The sequence below is a fragment of the Sesamum indicum genome, linkage group LG4 (assembly GCF_026168435.1).
Source record: "Sesamum indicum cultivar Baizhima isolate 11 linkage group LG4, ASM2616843v1, whole genome shotgun sequence".
Taxonomy (NCBI): domain Eukaryota; kingdom Viridiplantae; phylum Streptophyta; class Magnoliopsida; order Lamiales; family Pedaliaceae; genus Sesamum; species Sesamum indicum.
The window spans coordinates 621,594-644,382 of record NC_142660.1 but is presented as its reverse complement, the minus strand read 5'-3'; the positions used below and the strand labels follow the sequence as shown (position 1 = coordinate 644,382).

Here is a 22,789-nt window from a genome sequence, read left to right as displayed (position 1 = left end):
CTATGTACTATGATGGTTTATGCAATGACAATAATTAAATCAAAATACCAAATTAAAGGTTGTAATTTTTAAGTTGCTTTATCAATTATTGTCAATAAACCTAATCATATTAATAATATTAATATTGGACATCTATCTCAACACTCCTTAACTGCCAACAATATTATTACCACCAGCCTTTTAGAATAACAACCTTAACTTTATACATATATCAGTCAATTATTAGAATTAAATGTGCAGATGATAATTAATTAATTGAACAGAGATTAGGATGAGTATTATCTGAATTAATTGTGTCTACATTATAAAATGAACATAATTAATGAAAAGAAAAAAGACAACCAAACACTAATGTCTGTTTGTCTATTTTGCACGTTCATATTAATTAAAAAGGTTTTAAAACATTTTTTTGCCTCAAAATTTAAGTTATTTAGCGTTTTTAGCATTTCACTTTTTAGAATAGCATGTGATCCTTCGTCTTTTTAATTTTGGCGATTTTAATTCTTTTTTCTTGGCCAGAGTTTGCTCTTATCGTCAAAAAAATATATGCGCATCTTACATGACCTTTTAGACCTGAAGCTGCTATTTTTGTTGTCTTATTTTTGTCAGTATTTTTATTCTTTAACTTTCTAGCATATTAATTTGTCCTACATCATTTTTAATTTTTGCGATTGCAGTCCTTTAATTTTTTTTCCACCAGAGTTCACCTTTTTCGCCGATGGAGGTGAACTCCAGTGAAAAAAAAGAATTAAAATTTCAAAATTAAAAAAAAATACATATAACCAAAAAGCTATCTTAAAAAGTTAAAGAACAAAAATATCAAATAACTTAAATTATAGGACAAAAAATACACATATTCCAAGTATTAATGTCTTAAAACACTCTTTTCAACTGTATAAACATAATAAATTCATCCTATAGCTTGTGACTCATCAGTCACACGGACTGAATTTTTTATTTTTAAATTTGATTATTATCATGCATCATTGCAATATTTCTTGAAACAGCAAATTTATTAATACTAGTTAATTAGTGACTAAGTTGCGGGTCTACAAGGTAAATTGTTGTTAATTTAAATGAGATTAGCATAATCAAAGACAAGACGTCCTCTTTTCATATTAATTTAATTTTTCATATATATATATAACAGCGGTGAATGCAAGTAATTGAATCTGACTTGTGAAAATGTGTTTCTTAACTCATCAACAAAGACTATGTATGCAACTAAGTCAACAAAGACTGTTTATGAAAATCTAGTCTTATTTAGAAAGAGTTTACCAAGAGTGATGCTACATAATACGATATTGATATCTTGGAAGACTTTTCATATATAAAACAACACACCACATTTAAAATAAATAAATAAATATATAAAATACAATTAATGTAAGAATATTATCGATACAAAAAAGAATTGAGTGTAAAGTGATGCCGTCTTTGATACTGTTTTAATATCTATACTAGGACGGTTGTAATCAATTAATATATTTTATGTATTTTATCTTTATTTATAATATAAAAATTATTTATTACGTAGACACGTTGAACAATTTGGATGAAGGCTAGTATAGATGAAGACTTTTTGATATCTTGATCATATAAGAATCTCAGATTGATCATGGATTCATGTGATTAAGAGTTTGAGCGATGGCTGAAGTCCGAGAATATTTGATTTTCTTGATCATTTGGCTTATTTCCACCATTCTACTCCGAGCATTTATTAAAAAACGATCTTCTCCACGCCTTCCTCCGGGCCCTCTAGCCTTGCCGATCATTGGCCATCTTCATCTTCTTGGCCCAATAGCTCACCAAACTTTTGCCAAGCTCTCATCACGCTATGGACCCTTGATTCACTTATACCTTGGTTCGGTTCCTTGCGTGGTTGCTTCATCGCCTGAGATCTGCAAAGAGTTACTCAAAACATGTGAAAGTTCTTTCTTAGATCGACCCCAAACAGTCGTCACCAACTACACGACTTATGGCTCTAAGGACTTCACGTTTGCACCTTACGGTGATTACTGGAGATTCGTGAAGAAACTGTGCATGTCTCAGCTTCTTGGCGGACAGACGCTGGACTTGCTACTGCCCGTCAGGCGCGATGAGATGAAGTACCTGATTGATTTCTTATTCGTAAAGGCAAATGCTGGCAAGTCGGTTGATATGGGAAGTGAGCTCATGAGAATGGCAAACAATTTGATATCAAGAATGGTGATGAGTCGAAGGTGTTCCGAAGATGAAGAGGAAGCCGGGGAAGTAAGGAAACTGGTCCAAGATATCACTGAGCTTACAGGGCAATTTAATTTATCAGACTACATTTGGTTCTGCAAGAATTTGGACTTGCAGGGATTTAAAAAGCGGTTGAACGTGCTCCATGGCAGACTTGATGGAATGATAGAGAAGATCATAGATGAACATCAAGAAGAAAGAAGGAAACTGAAGCAGACAAGTAAGGAGGGGGAAGTTGCAAAAGATCTGGTTCACATTTTACTTGATATAGCTGAGGATGAAAGCTCAGAGATGAAACTAACAAGAGAGAATATCAAGGCTTTTGTCGTGGTAATTAACGTGTCTTTGCTTCCTTTTGTTTGAGATAACTACTTATTGTGACTAACATTGTACATATTGCAGGACCTGTTTATAGCTGCAACTGATACATCAGCACTGGCAATGGAGTGGGGATTATCAGAGCTGATAAACCATCCAAACATCATGCGAAAAGCAGCTCAAGAGATTGATTCTGTCGTGGGAAACAACAGAATTGTCCAAGAATCAGACATCCCCCACCTCCCATACCTTCAAGCCATTGCCAAAGAGATACTAAGGCTTCATCCCCCAGCGCCACTTATTCCGAGGGAGTCGACTGAAGATTGCACCATTTCCGGCTACCATATCCCAGCCAAGACTCGACTGTTTGTCAGCATTTGGGCTGTCGGGAGGGATCCTAACTACTGGGAAGACCCGCTTGAGTTTAAGCCAGAACGGTTTCTTCCCGAGGATGGGAGTGCAAAAGGGCAGTTGGATGTCAGGGGACAAAATTTTCATTTCTTGCCATTTGGGAGTGGTCGAAGAGGCTGCCCTGGAACTTCATTGGCACTGCTGCTTGTTCAGACAACCTTAGCTGCTTTGATTCAGTGCTTTGAGTGGAAGGTTGAGGGGGGGAATGGCACTGTGGATATGGAAGAAGGGCCTGGCTTAACGCTACCAAGGGCTCATCATCTGGTTTGCTCCCCAGTCGTCAGACTCAATCCGGTTCCACCAATGTAATTTTCATTATAAAGTTAGACATTAAGAGAAAGAATCGAAAAGCTTCTTAGTACTTCTTACAACATGAAATCCTATGAATAAACTTGCTTTGTATGGTTGAACTTGTTCCAGTGATCAAACTCTTAGTTGTATTTTAATCATCTCTAGATGATGATCAAACTATATGTCTAATGTAAACCTCACGAATTATAATGAAACTTCCCCTGTTTTGTAGAACTATCAAAAACAAAAATGTCCGATAACAAATTTCAAATATCAAAAGTTATTTTATGGTGGTTGTAATATTAAGTTACTGACCATATACTTGATGCTATCAATACTATTTTTGTGGTTGCTCCAAGTTGTAAGACAGTTTTGAGAAAATATATTTACTGTAGTAATCACAATCAGAACTGTGAAAAGCAGAGAAGGAAAAAAAAAAGGTTTGCATATATGAAACAGAAAGAAACCACCTCAATATAGAGATGGAACAAACCCTACCAAAGATAACTATTCTACTAGATATAACAAATCATACCATATTAACTAATATATATCTTCTAACTCTCCCCTCAAACTAGAGCTTATTACACAAGTTATTGAATTCTTTCGTCCCGAAAGTTTTAGTGAAAAGATTTGCGCTCTGCTCTAAAGAAGGTGTAAGTTGGAGTGTAGTTTTTCTTACTCATAACCGTTTCGCGTACAAAGTGACAATCAACTTCGATATGTCTCGTTGGCTCATGAAATACTGGATATACTAGCTATGTGAAAAACAACTTGATTATCACAGTACATAGGCACGGGATCAGTTTGTGAAAAACCCAATTCTCCAAGTAGATTTATAGTATCTCATTAGCAATGTGTATTCAGCTTCTGCACTAAATGGAGCTAGTGTAGTTTGCTTTTTTACTGTATCAAGACACTGCATTCCCCCCAACATAGGTGTAGTACCCAGAAGTAGGCTTCCTATCATTCTTGACACCAGCATAGTTAGCATGAGAATAGGCTTCTATTTGAATATGTCCATAAAATATATAATGATTATTCCATAAAATATAAATCTTATAGAAAAACATAAACCGAAAAGAAAGGAAAAGCGGATAGATGATCTAAACTAAAAGAGTAATAAAATATGAATTCCCTCTTTACACCTCTTTTATAGCACCAAAAACGTCTTCTCTCTTGCCTTCCAACTTATCGTCTTGGAAAAAAAAATTCGCTCTAAAAATTCTTTCCAAATTACCCACTCTTGTGGAGCAAATATATATTAATATATATTTGTTAATATTCCTGCCTGATACCATATGAAAAGTAGAAAAAGAAAAGGAGGTGTGTATATATGAAATAGAAAGAAACCCCCTCAATATATAAAGATGGAAAGAAATACCCTACCAATGATAACTATTTTACTAAATATCTATTAATATATATCTTCTAACAAGAACTAAATATTCTTTGATTTTTAAATTAAACTATTTTCTCTAATGAAAAAGAACATATATGTTGTTGTTATCTTATAAAGACAACATTTTTCAGAATTATGCTTCCTTTGAATTGTACACTAATTATATTTCACATGTGATGTAATTAGTTTCTTTTTTTTTAATTGTACACTCATTATATATCACTTATTATGTAATTAGATCGGATTTGGCCGAATCTGGTTCAGCATTTAATCGACTATATGTCGCAGCCCGGTTCGTTCAAGAAAAGAACAGTTTTGTACAGGTAAGACGTTCAATATGCTTAGCTGCTGAGCGGATCTAAAAATAGCAACAAGACGAGGGGGATCAAAATAGTTTAAACATTTTGTTACTTTCCAATGCAAGAGCATGATTAAGGTATTCATATTAGATCAATCCACCATTTGTAGGCAGAGAATGATTGAGAAACAAGAAAAAAATATAGCATTAGGTACAAACAATTCAATCTGACAGACAAAACAAAACTTAGCTCATGAATAATGACAAAGACTTGTTGATTCCTTTGGGGAGAGTAGCCTACGTGCAAATATACCACTTTGTCTTTAACTGCACCAGCATCTATCAAGTAAAATGTTACTCATATTGTTATGAACTAATTGATTAATCTGAAGAAAAAGCAGGAACAACACTATATTCGACGTTGATTGTGTCGTTATGTAGTCGTCTCTGGTTATATTTATGCATTAACAAGAGTACCTAATCTGCTCACCCCTGCCATGGAGATTCCCACAGATGTTCAGCCTCACTATGTGCTCTTTTTCTTCTGCCTTGCCTTTCTTGTTGCAGTTTCTGTACAGAAAAGCCGAAAATCTAGCCAAAACAGCCAACTTCCTCCAAGCCCACCAGCATTGCCGGTCATCGGCCATTTACACTTGCTTAGCTCTACGTTACACATATCTTTCAAGAACTTAGCTTCTCGTTATGGTCCGTTCATGTTGATTCGTGCTGGTGGGGTGACTCAATATGTCGTGTCTAATGGTACCACAGCAAAACAAGTTTTCAAAACTCATGATATCAAGTTTGCAGCCAGGCCAGAGTTCGGGTCGGCTGATTCCCAGATATACAAGGATACCTTGTTTTCCACTCTGAACTACAGCAAGTACTGGATTTTCTTGAAAAAGATATGTATGATGGAAATTCTCTCAGCTCAACAGATTAGTAGATTTAGTGATGTTAGGAAAGAAGAGAGGATGAGATTGTTGCAGGTTTTTTCAAAGAAATCTGAAGATGGGGAGGCTTGTGATGTAGGTGTTGAGCTAATGGCAATGACGAACAATTTGATTTCCAGGATGACTATGAGTACGAGGTGCTCGGGGGATGCCAGCGATGGGGCGCAGATAAGGGAAGTTGCCAAGGGGATTACTCTACTTTCAGGCTTGCTTAGTTTAGGGGAAGCATTCAGTTTGTTCAAGAAATATGATCTGTTTGGGGCTGGAAGAAAAGTGAAGGCCCTGCTGTTGAGATTTGATGCATTAATGGATGGAATCATATTGAAACATGAGGAGGAGAATCAAAGAGAAAGGAAAGATATGATGGACATTCTCTTGCGAATTTCCGAAGATCCAACTGCTGAAGTGAAGCTCACAAAAATGGGCATCAAGGGCCTTTTTCTTGTAAGTTCAATGTGATTGTTATCATTCTCTTAGTTACTGTTTCGTTGCTGAAGTAATCCAGGGTAAAAACATTTACTTGACAGGATCTTTTCTTGGGAGGAACTGACACAACAAGTGTGGCTATCCAGTGGGCAATGGCGGAGCTTCTCAACCATCCAACAGCCTTGAAGAAGCTGCAGAACGAGATCGATACAGTGGTCGGGTTAAGCAGACTAGTCGATGAACCCGACATTCTAAATCTTCCATACTTGCAAGCTGTGGTCAAAGAAACGCTAAGACTACATCCTTCGTTACCTTTAGTATTCAGAAAATGTAGAGAAGCCTGCAAGATCAATGGTTACCCTATCGCTAAAAACTCCAGGATTGTGGTAAACTTGTATGCCATCAACCGTGATCCAGACGCATGGGAAAACGCAGCAGAGTTCATGCCGGAGAGGTTTCTGGTCAATACTATCGATGCAATTGCACACGACGACCCAGAGGATATGAAAGGCCAGAACTTTAGCTATGTGCCTTTTGGAGGAGGAAGGAGGGGCTGCCCTGGGGCTGCACTGGCCACGACGGTGCTGCATTTGACACTAGCAGCATTAGTCCAGTGCTTTGACTGGAAACTTCAAGGAGTTGAAAAGGTTAATATGGAAGAAGGGGCAGGATTCTCAGCAGCAATGGCTCACCCTTTGGTTTGTTATCCTGTATTGCGCGTTAATCCTTCAGAAGTCCTCAGTGTCATCGGTTGAGTGTTGTGCAATGAGGTTTCTTTGCTATGTTTGTTTGTTTCTCCATTTACTCATAAGGAGAAGGATTGGATGTTAAAAAATCTGTATTAAAGAACACAAAAATAGTCATCCTCAGGACTGGTACTTCATACTTTGCAGCATAGAGTTATGACTTTATATGGACAGTAGATTAAACAGAAACCGAATAACAGCGAAAACGGTATCTCTCTCGCTTAACATTGGAAATTTTCAACTAGGAAAACGATGTCAGAAAAACATCATGCAGGCAGAGTTAACGTAAATTAACAATTGGCTTTCGTTTCAAGTCGTTTGTGCACAGACCGAGCCTTGAGGTCTAAAACCAAATGGATAAATCAAAGAAGAACTAGGGCGAAAAGGAAAAAAGACGAAAGCAACAGGTTCAAGTGGTGAGTTAAACAAAGTTCACAAACATGTCATGACAAAAGAATTCTTCAAATGATTTCCGTCAAAGCAGCTTTCAGACATTGCCGGCCTTCGCTTAATGTAGGACATAGGAGAAAATCTGCTCAAATTCCAGCACCCAGAGCAAGCAAGAATCTTAAAATAAACGCGTCTTGGCATTTTCACTTATTTGACATTGCCTGCATATAAATTATTACTTCTATTCGACCAATCATGTCTATCGTTGGCTGGTTCTTTTGCTTGAGGTCACATTCTGCATATTGAACTCTAGCAACCGAACCCTTGCACTTTCAGAATTTTAAATGATCTCCATGTTAATTTTTCGCTGCGTATTTGAAGAAAAACGACGAATAAATTGTAATAGTTGAAAGCAGAAGCTATTCTAGAAATCAGTTAGTTTATTATAAAGCAATGAAAGAGTTTACCAAGTCAAGACTCCTAATATATATACATATTAATCTTCAAAGACTCTTGATGTCTTGATTATATAGGAATCTTACATTCGCTTCCTCATCATTAAGAGTTTGAGCCATGGCTGAAGTCCAAGAATATTTCATGTTCTTCCTCATTTGGCTTGTTTCCACCATTCTAATCCGAGCACTTTTCAGAAACCGATCTTCTCCACACCTTCCTCCAAGCCCTCTAGCTTTGCCAATTATCGGCCATCTCCATCTTCTCGCCCCAATACCTCACCAAGCTCTAGCCAAGCTCTCATCGCGATATGGACCCTTGATCCACATATACCTTGGTTCGGTTCCTTGCATAGTTGCTTCATCGCCTGAGATCTGCAGAGAGTTGCTCAAAACACATGAAAATTCCTTCTCAGACCGACCCCAAACAGCAGCCACCGACTACCTAACTTATGGCTCTCAAGACTTCTCATTTGCTCCCTACGGGCCTTACTGGAAATTCATGAAGAAACTGTGCATGTCTCAGCTTCTTGGAGGACAGACTCTGGACCTGCTGCAGCCGGTTAGGCGCCATGAAATAAAACACCTCATTGAGTTTTTATCAGTAAAGGCAAATGGTGGCAAATCGGTTGAAATTGGAAGTGAGCTTATTAGAATGACGAACAACGTGATATCAAGGATGGTGATGAGTCGAAGGTGTTCCGAAGATGAAACTGAAGCTGGGGGAGTTAGGAAACTGGTTCAGGAAACTGCTGAGCTTACAGGGAAGTTTAATCTGTCAGACTACATTTGGTTCTGCAAGAACTTGGATTTACAGGGATTTGGAAAACGGTTGAAAGAGGTACGAGACAGGTTCGATGAAATGATGGAAAAGATCATAGATGAACATCAAAATGAAAGAATGAAATTGAAGCAGAGAAGTGAGGAGGGAGAAGTTTCAAAGGATCTGCTTGACATTTTACTTGACATAGCTGAAGATGAAAGCTCAGAGATGAAATTAACAAGAGAGAATATCAAGGCTTTTATCCTGGTAACCTGCCATTTTTGTCTATTTTCCTTTTATTACCTCAACAGTTTCATGATATATCTATGAAGAAATTTGTATTAAAGCTTATACGAATTCAAAATAACAACTGAATACGGTGCTGCAGGCTTCTAATTTTGATTTAGAAAACAACTACTAGTCCATTTTCCTTTCAAAGATTTTGGAATGATGTATAACTTGAGGGGAATTCAGTGACTAAACAAGACGAAACGTTGTTTGTATTGCAGGACTTATTCGCGGCTGGAACCGATACATCAGCAATCACAATAGAGTGGGCATTAGCAGAGCTGATTAATCGTCCAAACATCTTGGCAAAAGCAGCTCAAGAAATTGACTCTGTCGTGGGAAACAACAGACTTGTCGAAGAATCGGACATCCCCAACCTTCCATACCTTCAGGCCATTGTGAAAGAAACATTAAGGCTTCACCCCACGGGGCCACTAATTGTGAGGGAGTCAAGTAAAGACTGCACCATCTCCGGGTACCATATTCCGGCCAAGACTCGACTGTTTGTCAACGTTTGGGCTGTCGGGAGGGATCCTAACCACTGGGAAAACGGGCTCGAGTTTAGGCCAGAAAGGTTTCTTGGTGAGGATGGGAATGCAAAAGGGCAGTTGGATGTTAGGGGGCAGCATTATCATTTCCTGCCATTTGGGAGTGGAAGAAGAGGCTGCCCTGGAACTTCACTGGCATTACTTGTTGTTCAGACAACCTTAGCTGCCATGATTCAGTGCTTTGAGTGGAAGGTCGAGGGCAGTGTGGATATGGAGGAAGGGCCTGGCATAACACTGCCTAGAGCTCATCCCCTCGTTTGTTTCCCAGTGGTCAGGCAGAAGCTCAATCCATTTCCATTAATGTAAGAGAAAGAATAGGTTTCACTTGTTACAATTCATATGAAATCTTGTCAAGACTTGAAGAAATTAATGTTGTAAAATCATTGCATTCTGGCTATTACAGTATCATAAAACAACACTTCCAGCATTAAACTCCTGATAATTTCCTGACAATATCCGCCCTCTTTTTAAGGTAATGTTATGTTCAAACTATGTATAATATTCCAATTACAACAAAATGCAATTTTAGTCTGGTAACAATATATAGAGTGTAACAATTTTAGTCCTGTTGAAATTAAATTTCGTAACTTGGTCTTGTATTTTGAAAGAACTGACAATTCAAGAACAACTTCGGTCAATTTTGCTAGAACATCACATGTGATTAATTGGACTATGTGCAAATCAAATATAATTTTTGGCCAATTGATTGGAAAATGACTAAGACCACCAAAATTTAAAAATTATTGAACTATAATATCATTCTAACTCCGATGAAAGTCCCAAATATATATATATATATGAAAGATTATATATATGTATATATAGTCGTGCAGAACTGGTGCATTAATATATAATTTATTAATAATATATAAATATCTGATTATTCTGCTGATGCTAATTAATGATGATGATGATGATGATGATGATGAATTTCATTCTGGTCCATCTGATGTTAACTATTGCAGCACTACTCTTTGCTGAATTGCTGCAGGCATGTTCTTCACTGGAAGTTTTGAGAGGTCACACATATATATATATAGTATCCTCCTTTCCCTTTCGTCTGTGTATATATATATATCGTGCATGTTAATTTACTAATATAGACTTTTAATTTATTGTAAATTGATATGACAACATTTTATATTAATTAATGCACTTAATTCACATATATCGGCTACTTAATTATGTGTATAAATTAAAATAATATAAGATGTTTATAATAAATTAAAAATCAAAACTTTATATATATACTTCAAATATGAGAAATGTGTATGATATATAAATGACTCCAAAATAAGAATTTAAAGAAATAAAGCAATTATAATTAAGTTTAAATGTTTTCTTTCTCCTTACGCACATACATTAATGAAACGTGCAAAAGTTGTGCAATTAATTATTTGAAAAATACTTAACCACAAATCCAATAAGAATTTCAGAAAAAAATCGATTGGGAAAAAAGAAGTCAATGTTAATTAATTATATGGGATGCGTTAAGTAATTTGTGAGGACATTATATATCTCCTAATAAAATATCATTGTTTAAATTTAATTAATATTTAAAATTCTAATTCACGAGGATTTCATAATTCACTATTAATTATATATATATATATATTAACACACACCATCTTGAAATGAAAATTTATAATGTCAATATCGTGATTTTTCTCAAGAATAAAAATGTGAATTGTTATCAAAGTCAAAAACCAGGAATTAACATCATTGTGGGAAATTGCAATTAACGTCCCACAATTTACATCGTTTGTGATTTTGGTCCCATTATTTTATCCCTCACCATATTTAGTCCCATAAATATAAAATAAATTACAATTTACATATCACTCACATTTTTCGTTAGATTCTGGACGGAAGGAGCATGTGCAAAGCACGTGCTCCGTTAACTTAACCTATGCTTGACTGTAATAGTTGTGGTGAAGGGTCAAACAAAGGAACCAAGATCACAAATAATGTAAGTTGTGGGACTTAAATTATAATTTTTTCACATAATTATCATATATAGTAAGCACATCTTTGATTCTTTCTTTATATGGATATAATTAAGTACTTATATATTCATTGGCGTGCACAAGACATGTACATTAATTATTCCAAATACTTTGCAAGTAATTAGTTAAGTAGAAATTTAATGTTTATCGTCCTCCATCGATTTTATGGTTGAATTTAAGAGAGGGTAGTTACAAAACAAGAAAACAACAAATAAAATGAGACCGATATATCGATATTCGTTGAATTTAGTATACCTACTATACCAACCACACCTCAAACTTTTTCCTCATACATTTTTTTATTTCTACATATATAAATATGAATGTTCATCAACAACTCATGGGAAAAAGACAATATTAGCCCTGTGATTTACAGGAGTGACATTTTTGGTCTTACACGAATTGATTTTCATAATTTAATTCTATAATTTTAATATTTTGACAATTTTCATTAATTGGTCGAAAAAATTGCATGTAACTTTTACATGACCCAATTAAATTGTAATTTTAATCCTGTAATTTAGGAGGCGTTAGCATTTTTATCTTATAACTTGGGAGAGTTGATATTTTTTGTCCTGCATGAATATATATATATAGATATATATATCATATGTTTAATTATTTTCTTTTTACCTAAATTTATGAGTCACATCTAAATGGCTGCAAAATCATTTCCCTTATGACATTTAGCACAAACATAAATATGTCAATAACTATTCCAAAAATGAAAAAAGAATAAGAAAGGAAGGAAGGGGACGAAAAGTTTTAATTTAATAAATAACTTCTACTTCTAAAACCTTAATTTTCAGACCCATTAAGTCTTCCTATACATCTCTTTAATTAACATATATAAGTGGGGAAAAAAAGGGCATAGAAAAGAAAATAAAACTACCAAATATAATTTTCTTAGAAGATGGGTAATGAAATTGATGAAAATATCTAGATTGAGTTAATTAAGCTGCATGGCTAGGGTTTTACTTTACTTGTCTTTTTTCCTTCCCTAATTATTCTTGGCGGGGCCGAGCCAGCCAGAGGGAGCTGAGGGCTCGCAGGCGGTGGAAGTACTCCGCGATGGCCAGGAAGCACCGTGCAGCTTGACGGGTCGTCAGGATTTGGTGCAGCCGGTGGAGGGTTTGCTGCCTCAGGTTGTCAGCCTGTACATAAGTCAATCAATTTTCTTCATATTTAATAATTATTATATATATAATTCAAGAATATATGCATGTATATATGATGACTTAATTGAAAGGAGGGTTTTGATTAATCAATTATATATATATATATATATATATATATATATACTGCACAATATTTGTACATGATTTGTGCTGTGCTAGAACAATAATATTTTACGTGTACTTTTTATTGTTCTAATTATAAATAATATAATATGTTGTGAATTAAAAATACACAAATATGAAATATAAGCATGCATGTGTTGATAATTTAATTAGACTCATATACATATATATAGAGAGAGAGGCAGAAAAAAAAAAAAAAGAGAAAAATCAATACTCGTCTAGTATACGTTAAATCTAAGAAAATACTCGACATTCTGACTTAATTTTGACAATTTATATTACAATTATATTCATCTTTTAACACGCGTCTGGTATGCAAATCATCATCATGCACGCACGCACCAATTGAACAAACAATTAAATTCACCCACCAAATGACATATTGTAAATTATGTAGAGAATGCTTCGATTCAAACATACTTATTACCTTATTATTAATCAATGTATTGTAATTAGTTAAACTCAGAAATGATGGGCGTAAATATATATATATATGTATTATTGTGGGTATAATTTGTTATAGGTGGTAGAAGTCAAACGGTTATGAAGATGACATCATGCACATGATGGGGGTCATATGTTGATGATGGGGGTCATATGTTGATGATGGGGATATCCTTGTCGGGTCCCACCCCCTCCATCACTGTAATATTTGGTTTTGGTAAACCCCTCTCTCCACACGCATGCAACATCGATATATTAATGGAAAAAGGTGGTACCTGTCGAACGAAGCCTTCGAGGGTAGAGAGCTTGTTAATGGCTAGAGCCATTTGGCCCATGTAGGTGTTCATGTTGGGTGGGATGGTGAGTGAGTCTGAGGTTATGGTTTCTGAGAGTGAAGTGTTGAGAGCCTCAAGCCCTTGTGAGAGCGCTTCTTCTGCTTCCTGTGTTGACTGCTGCACCCCACAAATCCCCACCAGTTGTTGCTCTGTCAATGCCTCTATCTGGCTCAATATTATCTGCGCATGTTATCTATTATTTCATGCAATTCCATACTACCTACTTTATTTATTAACATCAACAATATTCATTACTAATTAAATCATCCACATATATATATATAGAATCAAATGCATTTTTTGTTTCGTATCTTAGGTTATTTGGTATTTTCATTCTTTAACTTTCTAAGACAATATTTTCGTTCTACATCTTTTAAGATTTCAGTATCTTTTTGCATCGGAGTTCACATCTACCCGTGAAAAGAGTGAACTCTAGTTGGAAAAAGACTGAAATCACGAAAATTAAAAAGATGTAAGATTAAAATACTATCCTTAAAAATTAAAGGATGAAAACGTCAACTAACTTAAGTTTTGAAATAAAAGATGCATTTAAGCCTTATAATTTTCAATTCAATCAAAAATTAAAACGTATATACACACACATCTATATATACATATAAACATTTCCGTCTAAAAAATTAATTTCTGTCACGATATGCCAAATTTAATGAATTACGCTCCCATTAAGATAAAAAATGAATTAAATAATAGTTAATTTTTTTGAGTTTTTCAATCAATATATTTCATGAGTTGTATATAAATACTAAATTTTGAGAATAAATTAAAAATTAAGTAAATTAAGGAGAGGATGAGCATAGGGGAAGATGGGAGTAGAAAACAAATATCATTGGAAAAGGGTTTGTTTCTTTTTTCTTTTTGGGGTTAGAATCCAAAAGCAAAATTTGTAGGTACCTAAAATGAGGAAAAAATAGAAATAAAAAGCATGGTGAATAATAATAGGGAAATAAGGCGTGCAGGTTTATATATCCAAATTCAGTAGTAACAGACATAGCCTTTATTTCCAGATCCGAATAAAACCTAACAACATCCTATAACAAGAAAACCAACACCATACCATTTCGTCATTGCACTAAACCACACACATTCTACATGAAATTTTTTTTCCTCTCCCAACAATTTTAGTTCCCAATTCGACACTTTTAGCTTTCTGCTTTATGTAAATTTTAAAATAATTCTAAAATTAAAAAGAGTTCGGCACATTCAGTCCTATATGCTTTATGGAAATTTTAAAATTATCACAAAATTGAGAAAGTTCAACACGAGTTTTCTCAATTTTTGGAATTATTTTGAAAATGTTATAAAGCAACGAATTAAATGTGTCGAGTTTTTTCAATTTTGGAGACCATTTTAAAAATTCTATAAAATAGAAGACTAAATGTATTGAATCTCTATCTTATGTGACTAAAAGTATAGTTCTGCTCTCTCTTATATATTCCACACAATTATTTATATTTTAATATTAATTAAATAATTTCATTAATTTTCAAGAACTTATACACACATATAAATCAATTTAATTAGGATAAATATCATTAGGAAATATTGATATCCTAATTAATTAAGGTAACGTTATTTAATAAAAATATACATTTACCTACTTCTTGAAGAAAAAAAAAAAAAAAGAATCTGACTAGGGTTTTGCATGAAGTTGACCTTCAACTCTTTAGGAGGATATATATATATATATTAAGGGCACTTTTAAATAGAAGATAAAAGAACTTCTGAAACTACGTGCATTAATAATTTGATTGACAATTAGTATTAATTAGTAGTAATGTTCTTCTAATTAGCTTTTCTTGTATTAATTAATTAGGGTTTAATTAGATTATTTTTATGGATTAATTGGAGATGAATTATGTATATATATATATATATATAGAGAGAGAGAGAGAGACCTTGATGAGCTCAGATGGTCGGAAACCTCCCATCCACATGAAGCAACGCTCAGCCGGAGTCTTCCACGTGCCGGAAATCAGGTGGAACACATCAGATTTCGCAATCATGCTCTTCAGGTTGATCATCTGATCGTAGTGTGCCAAGCAGTTGTCCACAAATATCCGGAGCTCATTTTCCGGCAGGTGTTCGTGGACTGCATTGCGGAGCTCCACCATCAGGCGGTGGTGCTCCTCCAGCCACCGGGCGTACTCCATATCAAACACCGCCGTGTCTGGAAATTAAAATGATTAAGCTAATAAATATTAATTGAAAAGTTGGAGGAATATTAATTAATTTGTATCTGTAAGTAAATAATTAAAAATAATTATTGATTATTAGAATTAGAAGTTGACTTTGAATTATGATTATTTAATTTAATTACCTGAGTTCATGTTGCCCATGGCAACAGACATCCCTTGGTCTCCTCCTAAAACAGCATTTCCTCCTACATAAAATCCCTAACACAAAAAAATGATTAATTAAATAATTAATTAATTACTACATTTTAATGTATACATTATTAATTATATTTAATTAAAATTTCCAAGAAAAATTAAGATTAATTAATTCTCACTTGAGATCTGGCTCTTTGTATTTCTTGCTCCAACTGAGTAAGCCTTACCCTACTTGACTCCAATTGCTGAACATAAGCCTGTAATTAATTAAAAGATTATATATGAATTCAAATAAACCAATGAAAATTAAATCTTAATAATTACTAATCTTGCTTAATTAATTCATTAATAATTAATTGTTCTTGGACTTGCCTTCTTCCTCAGCCTGCTCTTCCTAGCTGCCTCTCTATTCTGAGCAAGCCTCCTCAGAGTCTGTATGTATATATATGTACAAGTAATTAACGCACACAGATAGAGGGTAAACACACACACACACACCCGCATGTGTGTGTGGAGAAGATCATAGATATGAAGGTGATGATGAGGGGGATTATAATTAATTATATCTTAATTAATTCCTTAATTAAATAAGGTAAAAAAATAAATAAAAATGAAACCTTGGGGTCTGGTGTTTTTGGGCCTTCTTGCTCTGAACTGGAGGTAGGCCCCTTGCGGTTCCCTTCACGCTGCCATACCAACGAAAGCAACAACAACGGTGAAACATATATATAAATGTTATAAAAAATAATAATTAATATATATATATATTATTTTTTTTAAAAAAAAACCCAAGTACAAAATCTCAGTTTGAAAGAATCTTTCTGTGTGTTAATTGCTCAAACACACACACAAACACAGATGTGTGTGTGTGTGTGTGTATTATAATTAGAAGTCTGTAATAACAAATGAAAAGTATAGAGAGTATTTTAATTATGTCCTAACCTTAACTGCTTTGGCGGGTTGGGGAGCAGAAGCAACATCATTTCTAGGGTTAGATAACTCCATGGACGGCTCAGATGATCTCTTGGAGGCACTGGTAGCTGGGGAGACTAATCCAGCAGTACTACTCGGCTACCAAACACAAAAATTTTAACAACCCCATTAGCTGGCTATCGTCGTCGATCAAATATATACTTAATTATGATAAAATATTAAATAAAAATTAAGGAAAAAGAAAGAGAGAAATCAGACGACAAGTTGATGATGATGATGATGATATATATATATTTGAGATCATCAAGATTTAATTGAGAAATTAATAATAATTCATCAACGGTTTTGGAATCGAAGTGTACCTTTGATGTTGTTGTTGGAGATGGGTGTACATGCATGGGCTGTGAAGGAAAAATGTTGAGAGTGTGTGGCCTCATCATCCCACTATTATTTTCTGCACACAATGACCAAATGATGAATTAAGAAGAAGGAGCATAAGGAGAAGAAAACTCAGACAATATTCTCTCTCTCTTGCAGGTACTATGTTTTATGTACATGGTACAATAAAAATCATCAAATTTTGCAGAGATTCATGTCGTGGACTAGGAGAAATTAATTAACCATTAGAATCGAAAAGATAGAAGGCTGCTGTTTCTTTGGGGTTAATTAATTTTCTATTTCTCTTTCTGTGTGTCTGTGTGTGTGTGTTTTTCTCATTTGGTGTGAGAGAATCTGGTCAAAAGCAAGTACATGAATCAGAGATTTTGATCTGTCCCTCCAACATACTATCCTCATGACCCCAGACACAAGAATTTCCCAGCAGATTCTCATGACTTTCAGACAACAAAAAAAAAAAAAAAAACCATTAATTTGGACAGTGTGGGAAAATGATCAAGATTTTACGTCTCTGCTGATCTTGAGCTGACTGATGATCTTGGCTATCAAGATACAGAAAAAGAGCTTGATCCAGTTCTCCCAAGTCGTATGCACCTCCATCTTTGCTTCTGCATACATATAAATACCAATATTCAAGAAATTTGTGGAAAATAATTTTCTAAAAATAGGAGAAATTAAATTGTTACATGGTGAAGGTTCCAGCAGGCCCAGGAATGGGTGCTGCTGATGAAGACGACGACGATTGCATCATCCCAAATGATATCTGATTACTCTGCTGATGATGGATTTGAGTTTGGGAGTGATGATGCAGGTTATGATCATCATCAATATTATTAGTGGTGGGCTTGTTGGTGGACGCCATGAGATCAGGATGAGTTGCAAGAGTGAAGAGCTTTCTTTCTTGCTCCCAGCTGTTCTGATCATCACTTGCAAAACCCATATACTACTAGTATCTTAATTTCCCCGAGAACTGCCTTCTCATCTGCATATATATTTTCTCCTCCTCCTCACTTTATACAAAATTCCCAGATCGCCATAAACGATTAATTACACATACATACAAACATGAAGATGGAAATAATTGGTATATATATATATATATATATATAGAGAGAGAGAGAGAGAAAGTTTTAGAGAGAGAGAAGGGTTTCAGTCGGTTATGGTGTAAATGGGGGGGTAGGGATTGAAATGAGAGAATTGAATGCAAAAGAGGCAAAAGACAAAGACTATATTAAGGTTCCCATCTTTCTCTGCAAAACAAGACGACTTTCTGTAAAGAAAAAGAAAACATAAATTAATAAATAAAAAACCCTTTTTTTTTCCTGCTTTTAGTTTTTTTTTTTTGGTGGCTGGATAGTAGAAAAAATTCTTATTCAAACCATATTAAACTGAATCAAATAAATTACAGTGTAAATATTGTAAATTATTTTTTTTTTAACTGTACACTAATTATATAATAAATATATTATACTTATCGTATAACTTATATCAGTTTGATCAAACTTAATTTGATTTAGAATTCAAGATTGCAGACAAATTCAGGCAAATTAGGGGTGTTATGAAATCCAAGAAGTCCGTCACTTTTGTTTGATTTTCTTTCTCTAAAACACACGTTTGTTTCTCTCTCTAAAACAGCTAATCCACTCGGTGGACTGCAAACCATTGAAGAAAGTGAGAGTTTTTGGAGAAAAAACAAAGAAAATTTAAGGATGGAGGGTCTAAAGGTAAGAAACACCGCGGTTTTGGGTTCCTTGTCCGACCCTCTTATCCATGGCTTCTCCTTCCTCAATTGACTAATATGCCCTCCTTCCCACTTTCCACACTTTCATGCACATATATCAATGGAAATGCCAAAATTACACCACTTCTTTACGATATATGGATCCATCAATTGTTGCTTTCCTTGAGGTTTTTTTAGTACATGTATATGCTTTTTCTTTTTTATTTTTTTAACAATAAATCGATTCAATCAATACATAAATATGTCTAAAAATATTAATAAATTATATTGATTCCATCAATATATCAATATGACTAAGAAAAGTAACAGATTAGGATAACTCAATAACTTATTTAAAGTGAGACAAATTATATACCCACATATATAATGAAATTCGCATCCATGATCTCGAACTTATTAATGAAATCTCATTCCATACTTTGATAGGTAGACATATAGCTCTTTTGTTATCGTTAACTACTAAAACTAAAAGTTAATAAAAAAGAAATACCGAATACTAATTAATTGTAGCTATGTAATGATTATTAGTCTTTAATACTTATGTAAGCAAATGCCAAAATATTAACTACAGCTAGAAAGTATAACAAAAAATATATATACATATATATATATATATATATATTTTGATCATATATAAAATTATGACGAATGTTAAGAATACCGTGCTGGAAACTAATTGTTTTCATTGTTTTTATTTTATCAGAGTATTAATTTATTATTTTTTTTAAATGGTGGTAGTTTATAGTGTAGAAAATAATTTTTTTTATAGTAGTTATGATCAAAGTATGACTCATAAATTTTTCCAAATATTCTTCTTGAAAAGAGTATATATTAATTATATAAATGCAATTTCTGCTTGGACCAATATTCCCGGTGCCAATTAATTTTAAATATTGAATGAAATATATATATATATATATAGCAAAAATTAATACGTTAGCACACGTCGAGTCTAGCTTATTTATTCATGTAAACCAATTAGCATTTTAAGACATTTTTTCTTGCAGAAACAACAATCAATGGTCGTTGCAAAGTCATAGTTGATTTGTATTTGTCACACATTTTTCTTTTAGCTATAGTAATTAATCGTAGCGAAAAATTATATTTTTTCTACTGTATATGTATATTATTAAAACTATATATATATATATATCTATACTATGTATATATGTATATATATTAAGGAAGAGCAACTCTTTAGTGTCTCCCTTATTTCTGGTATGCTATTTTCTTTATTCTTTTTTTTTCCACCTATCTCCTTCCACTTTTTCCTCACTGTCTACGAGTAGTAAAACATACTTTTTAATAGTTTTTCTGTTTCTCTTGCTCTAAATATTCTCTTTCAAAATTATTTATTTCTTATCATAGTTATTTTTATATTATTATTTTTTCTACAATAAAAAAATAATAAATAATATTTTATTATTATTGCACATTCAAGTAATAATATATATATATATATTGTGCAAAAGTGGTGAAATGTGAAGAGGTCTGTATTGTGATTGATGCATTAATCTTTCCTATCCGATCAGTTTGTGGAGAAAAATGGAAGACTTAAATTTAGAGCCGTATACTTCAAAACTTTCACACTACTTCACATGCATGCACACTACTGTTTCTCAATGTTACAACAAAATTTTAATTTCCACGATTAAAATTGTAATTTTAGTCTTGTAATTTACGAGGAGTAGTATTTTTGGTCCTATAAATAAATTTATGCAAGATAAAAATTGCTAACTCTCCCAAGTTATAGGACTAAAAATGCCAACGCTCCCTAAGTTGCAGGACTAAAATTGTAATTTTAATTGGATCATGTGCAAGTCACATGCAATATTAAAAGGATGAAAATTGTCAAATTTTTAAAATTATAGGACTCAATTTGTGTAGGACAAAAAAATACCACCTCTTATAATCTTACCCACACATATCGAGTATGCTTAAATCATCAGCAAACACAGCTAATTAATTTACAACTAATCACAAAACTGTTAAACTAATTGAACCCAAGTGGATCTTTATATAAACATATACAGCAGAAATTAAATGTGGCTAATCAATTGAAGGGTCATTATCAACAAGTTTAAGTCATAACCAAAAATATATATGTATGTATATATATTAAGGTGGATAGGGTACAAAAGAAAAAAGAAAAGAGCAAAAAACATCTCAATCCAATTTAATTTATACCTTGCTTGCCCCACTTCAACCTCCCTCCTTCCACATACATCACTCTTTGTTTTTAATTTAATTGGGTAGACTTTTTTTTTTTTTTTTTTGGAATAAACATTAAAATGAAGTTGGAATAATTTGGATTAGGTAAATGGACACGCATCTAATTCAATTGTACTTGCTTATTATTTTATGTAATTTTGATGTTTTAGGTCTTCTTATGTTAAGTCAAAGCAGCTAATAGTTTTTACCTACTCTTCGTATATATATATATGTGCTAATTTGTCGATAATTCTGGTCGAAAGTACTAAAATATATAAAAAAATTATTATGTATATCTCACAATTTTCTTTTTTTTTTTTTATAAATATTCAATGCAATAGGGAAATTTTTATTTTTTGATTTTTTTCCGTAATTAATGTCTTTGAATTGACAATATATGTCTCCAATTTAAGGGACAATTTGACGTCAAGGGTAATTATTTACACTTTAAATGCAGTTTTATAAGTGCAATCTAAAGAAGAACCTCTATCAGGTGTGTTTGGACTACCCCAATCTGAATATTCAAATGTTTAAGTCAAGAAAAAAAAATAGAAGAAATTATATTTTTTCATATGAATTATACTCGTTTTTTTTTATTTAATTTAATTTTTTTTGTCAACTTATCATTTCAATTTTACAAAATTCACACTTTACCATATATATAATTATTTTCTTGTTCACACTATATTGATGGCAAAATGTGAAAACGGGCATAATTCAAATATCAAAATGTATTTTATCCAAAAATTAGATACGTACAATATATTTAATCTAAAAAGTAATTAGAGTAATTAAAAATGATATATAATATTTTATTACATCATCATTTTTTCCAATATTATTGTCTTTATTTATTTTAGTATAATTATAATATAAATAGGTATCATGAAAATATAAAATATAAGTATATAGTACGCATATATATTAGAAAATATATAGACACTAAAAATTAATGTTATTATGTAGCTATATATATATATATGTGTGTGTGTGTGTGTGTTTTGACTATCTTATGCTAATGGTATTTTGCATTAAAATACTATGTATTATACTCCTCCAGTACAATGTACGTAGCTTTCAGTTGGAACATAATTTCTATTTAATTAGGTCACCGAATCTCGTTAATCTTTTTAAAAAAAAACTTCAAATATTCCAAAGTCAATGGATTTCTTTTTATTTCTAATGCAATAGTCCACCCAATCAATCATTTGTATTAGAGGATTAATATATAGGTATATTCAACAATTTTAGTTTTAAACAATATAAACTAGGCACGCCTTCTAATTTTTTTTCTTTCTTTCTTTTCTTTTCCTTTTTTTTTTTTTTTTGGATTGGTGAGAGGTGGAGAAACAAATGATCTACATTAATTGATTGGAGACGAAAAGTTTGAGTAGCTTATAAACTCAAGGCTTCCTCTTTCTAGTGAGGTGCTTTTTAGAACAAAACCGTGAGTCTCATACGAGGTCGGAGCGGACAATATCTTGCGTAATGGGACACCAATCAAATCCCAAGCCACATCATTTAATTGGTTTTGCCTATGGGGATGAGGTCATGTGTTTGTC

The 22,789-nt window shown here is 33.2% G+C and overlaps 4 protein-coding genes across 5 annotated transcripts; 3 read left to right on the top strand and 1 right to left on the bottom strand.

Moving 5' to 3' along the window:
- The first annotated feature begins 1,597 nt into the window (after positions 1 to 1,597).
- LOC105159704 (cytochrome P450 93A2) lies at positions 1,598 to 3,480 on the top strand. Its single transcript, XM_011076875.3, has 2 exons — positions 1,598 to 2,556; positions 2,629 to 3,480. The coding sequence occupies exons 1-2, from the start codon at positions 1,648 to 1,650 to the stop codon at positions 3,262 to 3,264; spliced, it is 1,545 nt and encodes a 514-aa protein (XP_011075177.1). The 5' UTR covers positions 1,598 to 1,647; the 3' UTR covers positions 3,265 to 3,480.
- A 1,852-nt stretch (positions 3,481 to 5,332) lies between these two features.
- LOC105159781 (3,9-dihydroxypterocarpan 6A-monooxygenase) lies at positions 5,333 to 7,207 on the top strand. Its single transcript, XM_011076967.3, has 2 exons — positions 5,333 to 6,340; positions 6,424 to 7,207. Exons 1-2 carry the CDS (start codon positions 5,444 to 5,446, stop codon positions 7,075 to 7,077), a joined length of 1,551 nt encoding a protein of 516 aa, XP_011075269.1. The 5' UTR covers positions 5,333 to 5,443; the 3' UTR covers positions 7,078 to 7,207.
- Positions 7,208 to 7,995: 788 nt separating this feature from the next.
- Positions 7,996 to 9,906, top strand: LOC105159780 (cytochrome P450 93A3-like). The gene is made up of 2 exons (XM_011076966.3): positions 7,996 to 8,940; positions 9,183 to 9,906. Exons 1-2 carry the CDS (start codon positions 8,032 to 8,034, stop codon positions 9,813 to 9,815), a joined length of 1,542 nt encoding a protein of 513 aa, XP_011075268.1. The 5' UTR covers positions 7,996 to 8,031; the 3' UTR covers positions 9,816 to 9,906.
- Positions 9,907 to 12,268: 2,362 nt separating this feature from the next.
- TGA10 (bZIP transcription factor family protein) lies at positions 12,269 to 18,486 on the bottom strand. 2 transcript variants are annotated; one of them, XM_088879708.1, is made up of 11 exons: positions 17,962 to 18,486; positions 17,783 to 17,883; positions 17,242 to 17,333; positions 16,889 to 17,017; positions 16,564 to 16,632; positions 16,319 to 16,378; positions 16,126 to 16,203; positions 15,934 to 16,009; positions 15,512 to 15,783; positions 13,536 to 13,760; positions 12,269 to 12,669 (listed from the first exon to the last, which is right to left on the bottom strand). In XM_088879708.1, the coding sequence occupies exons 1-11, from the start codon at positions 18,213 to 18,215 to the stop codon at positions 12,520 to 12,522; spliced, it is 1,506 nt and encodes a 501-aa protein (XP_088735834.1). In that variant the 5' UTR covers positions 18,216 to 18,486; the 3' UTR covers positions 12,269 to 12,519. The 2 variants fall into 2 exon arrangements, with proteins under 2 accessions (XP_088735834.1, XP_011075176.2); XM_011076874.3 differs by having other exon boundaries at positions 13,536 to 13,775; positions 17,962 to 18,485.
- Between the last annotated feature and the right edge of the window lie 4,303 nt (positions 18,487 to 22,789).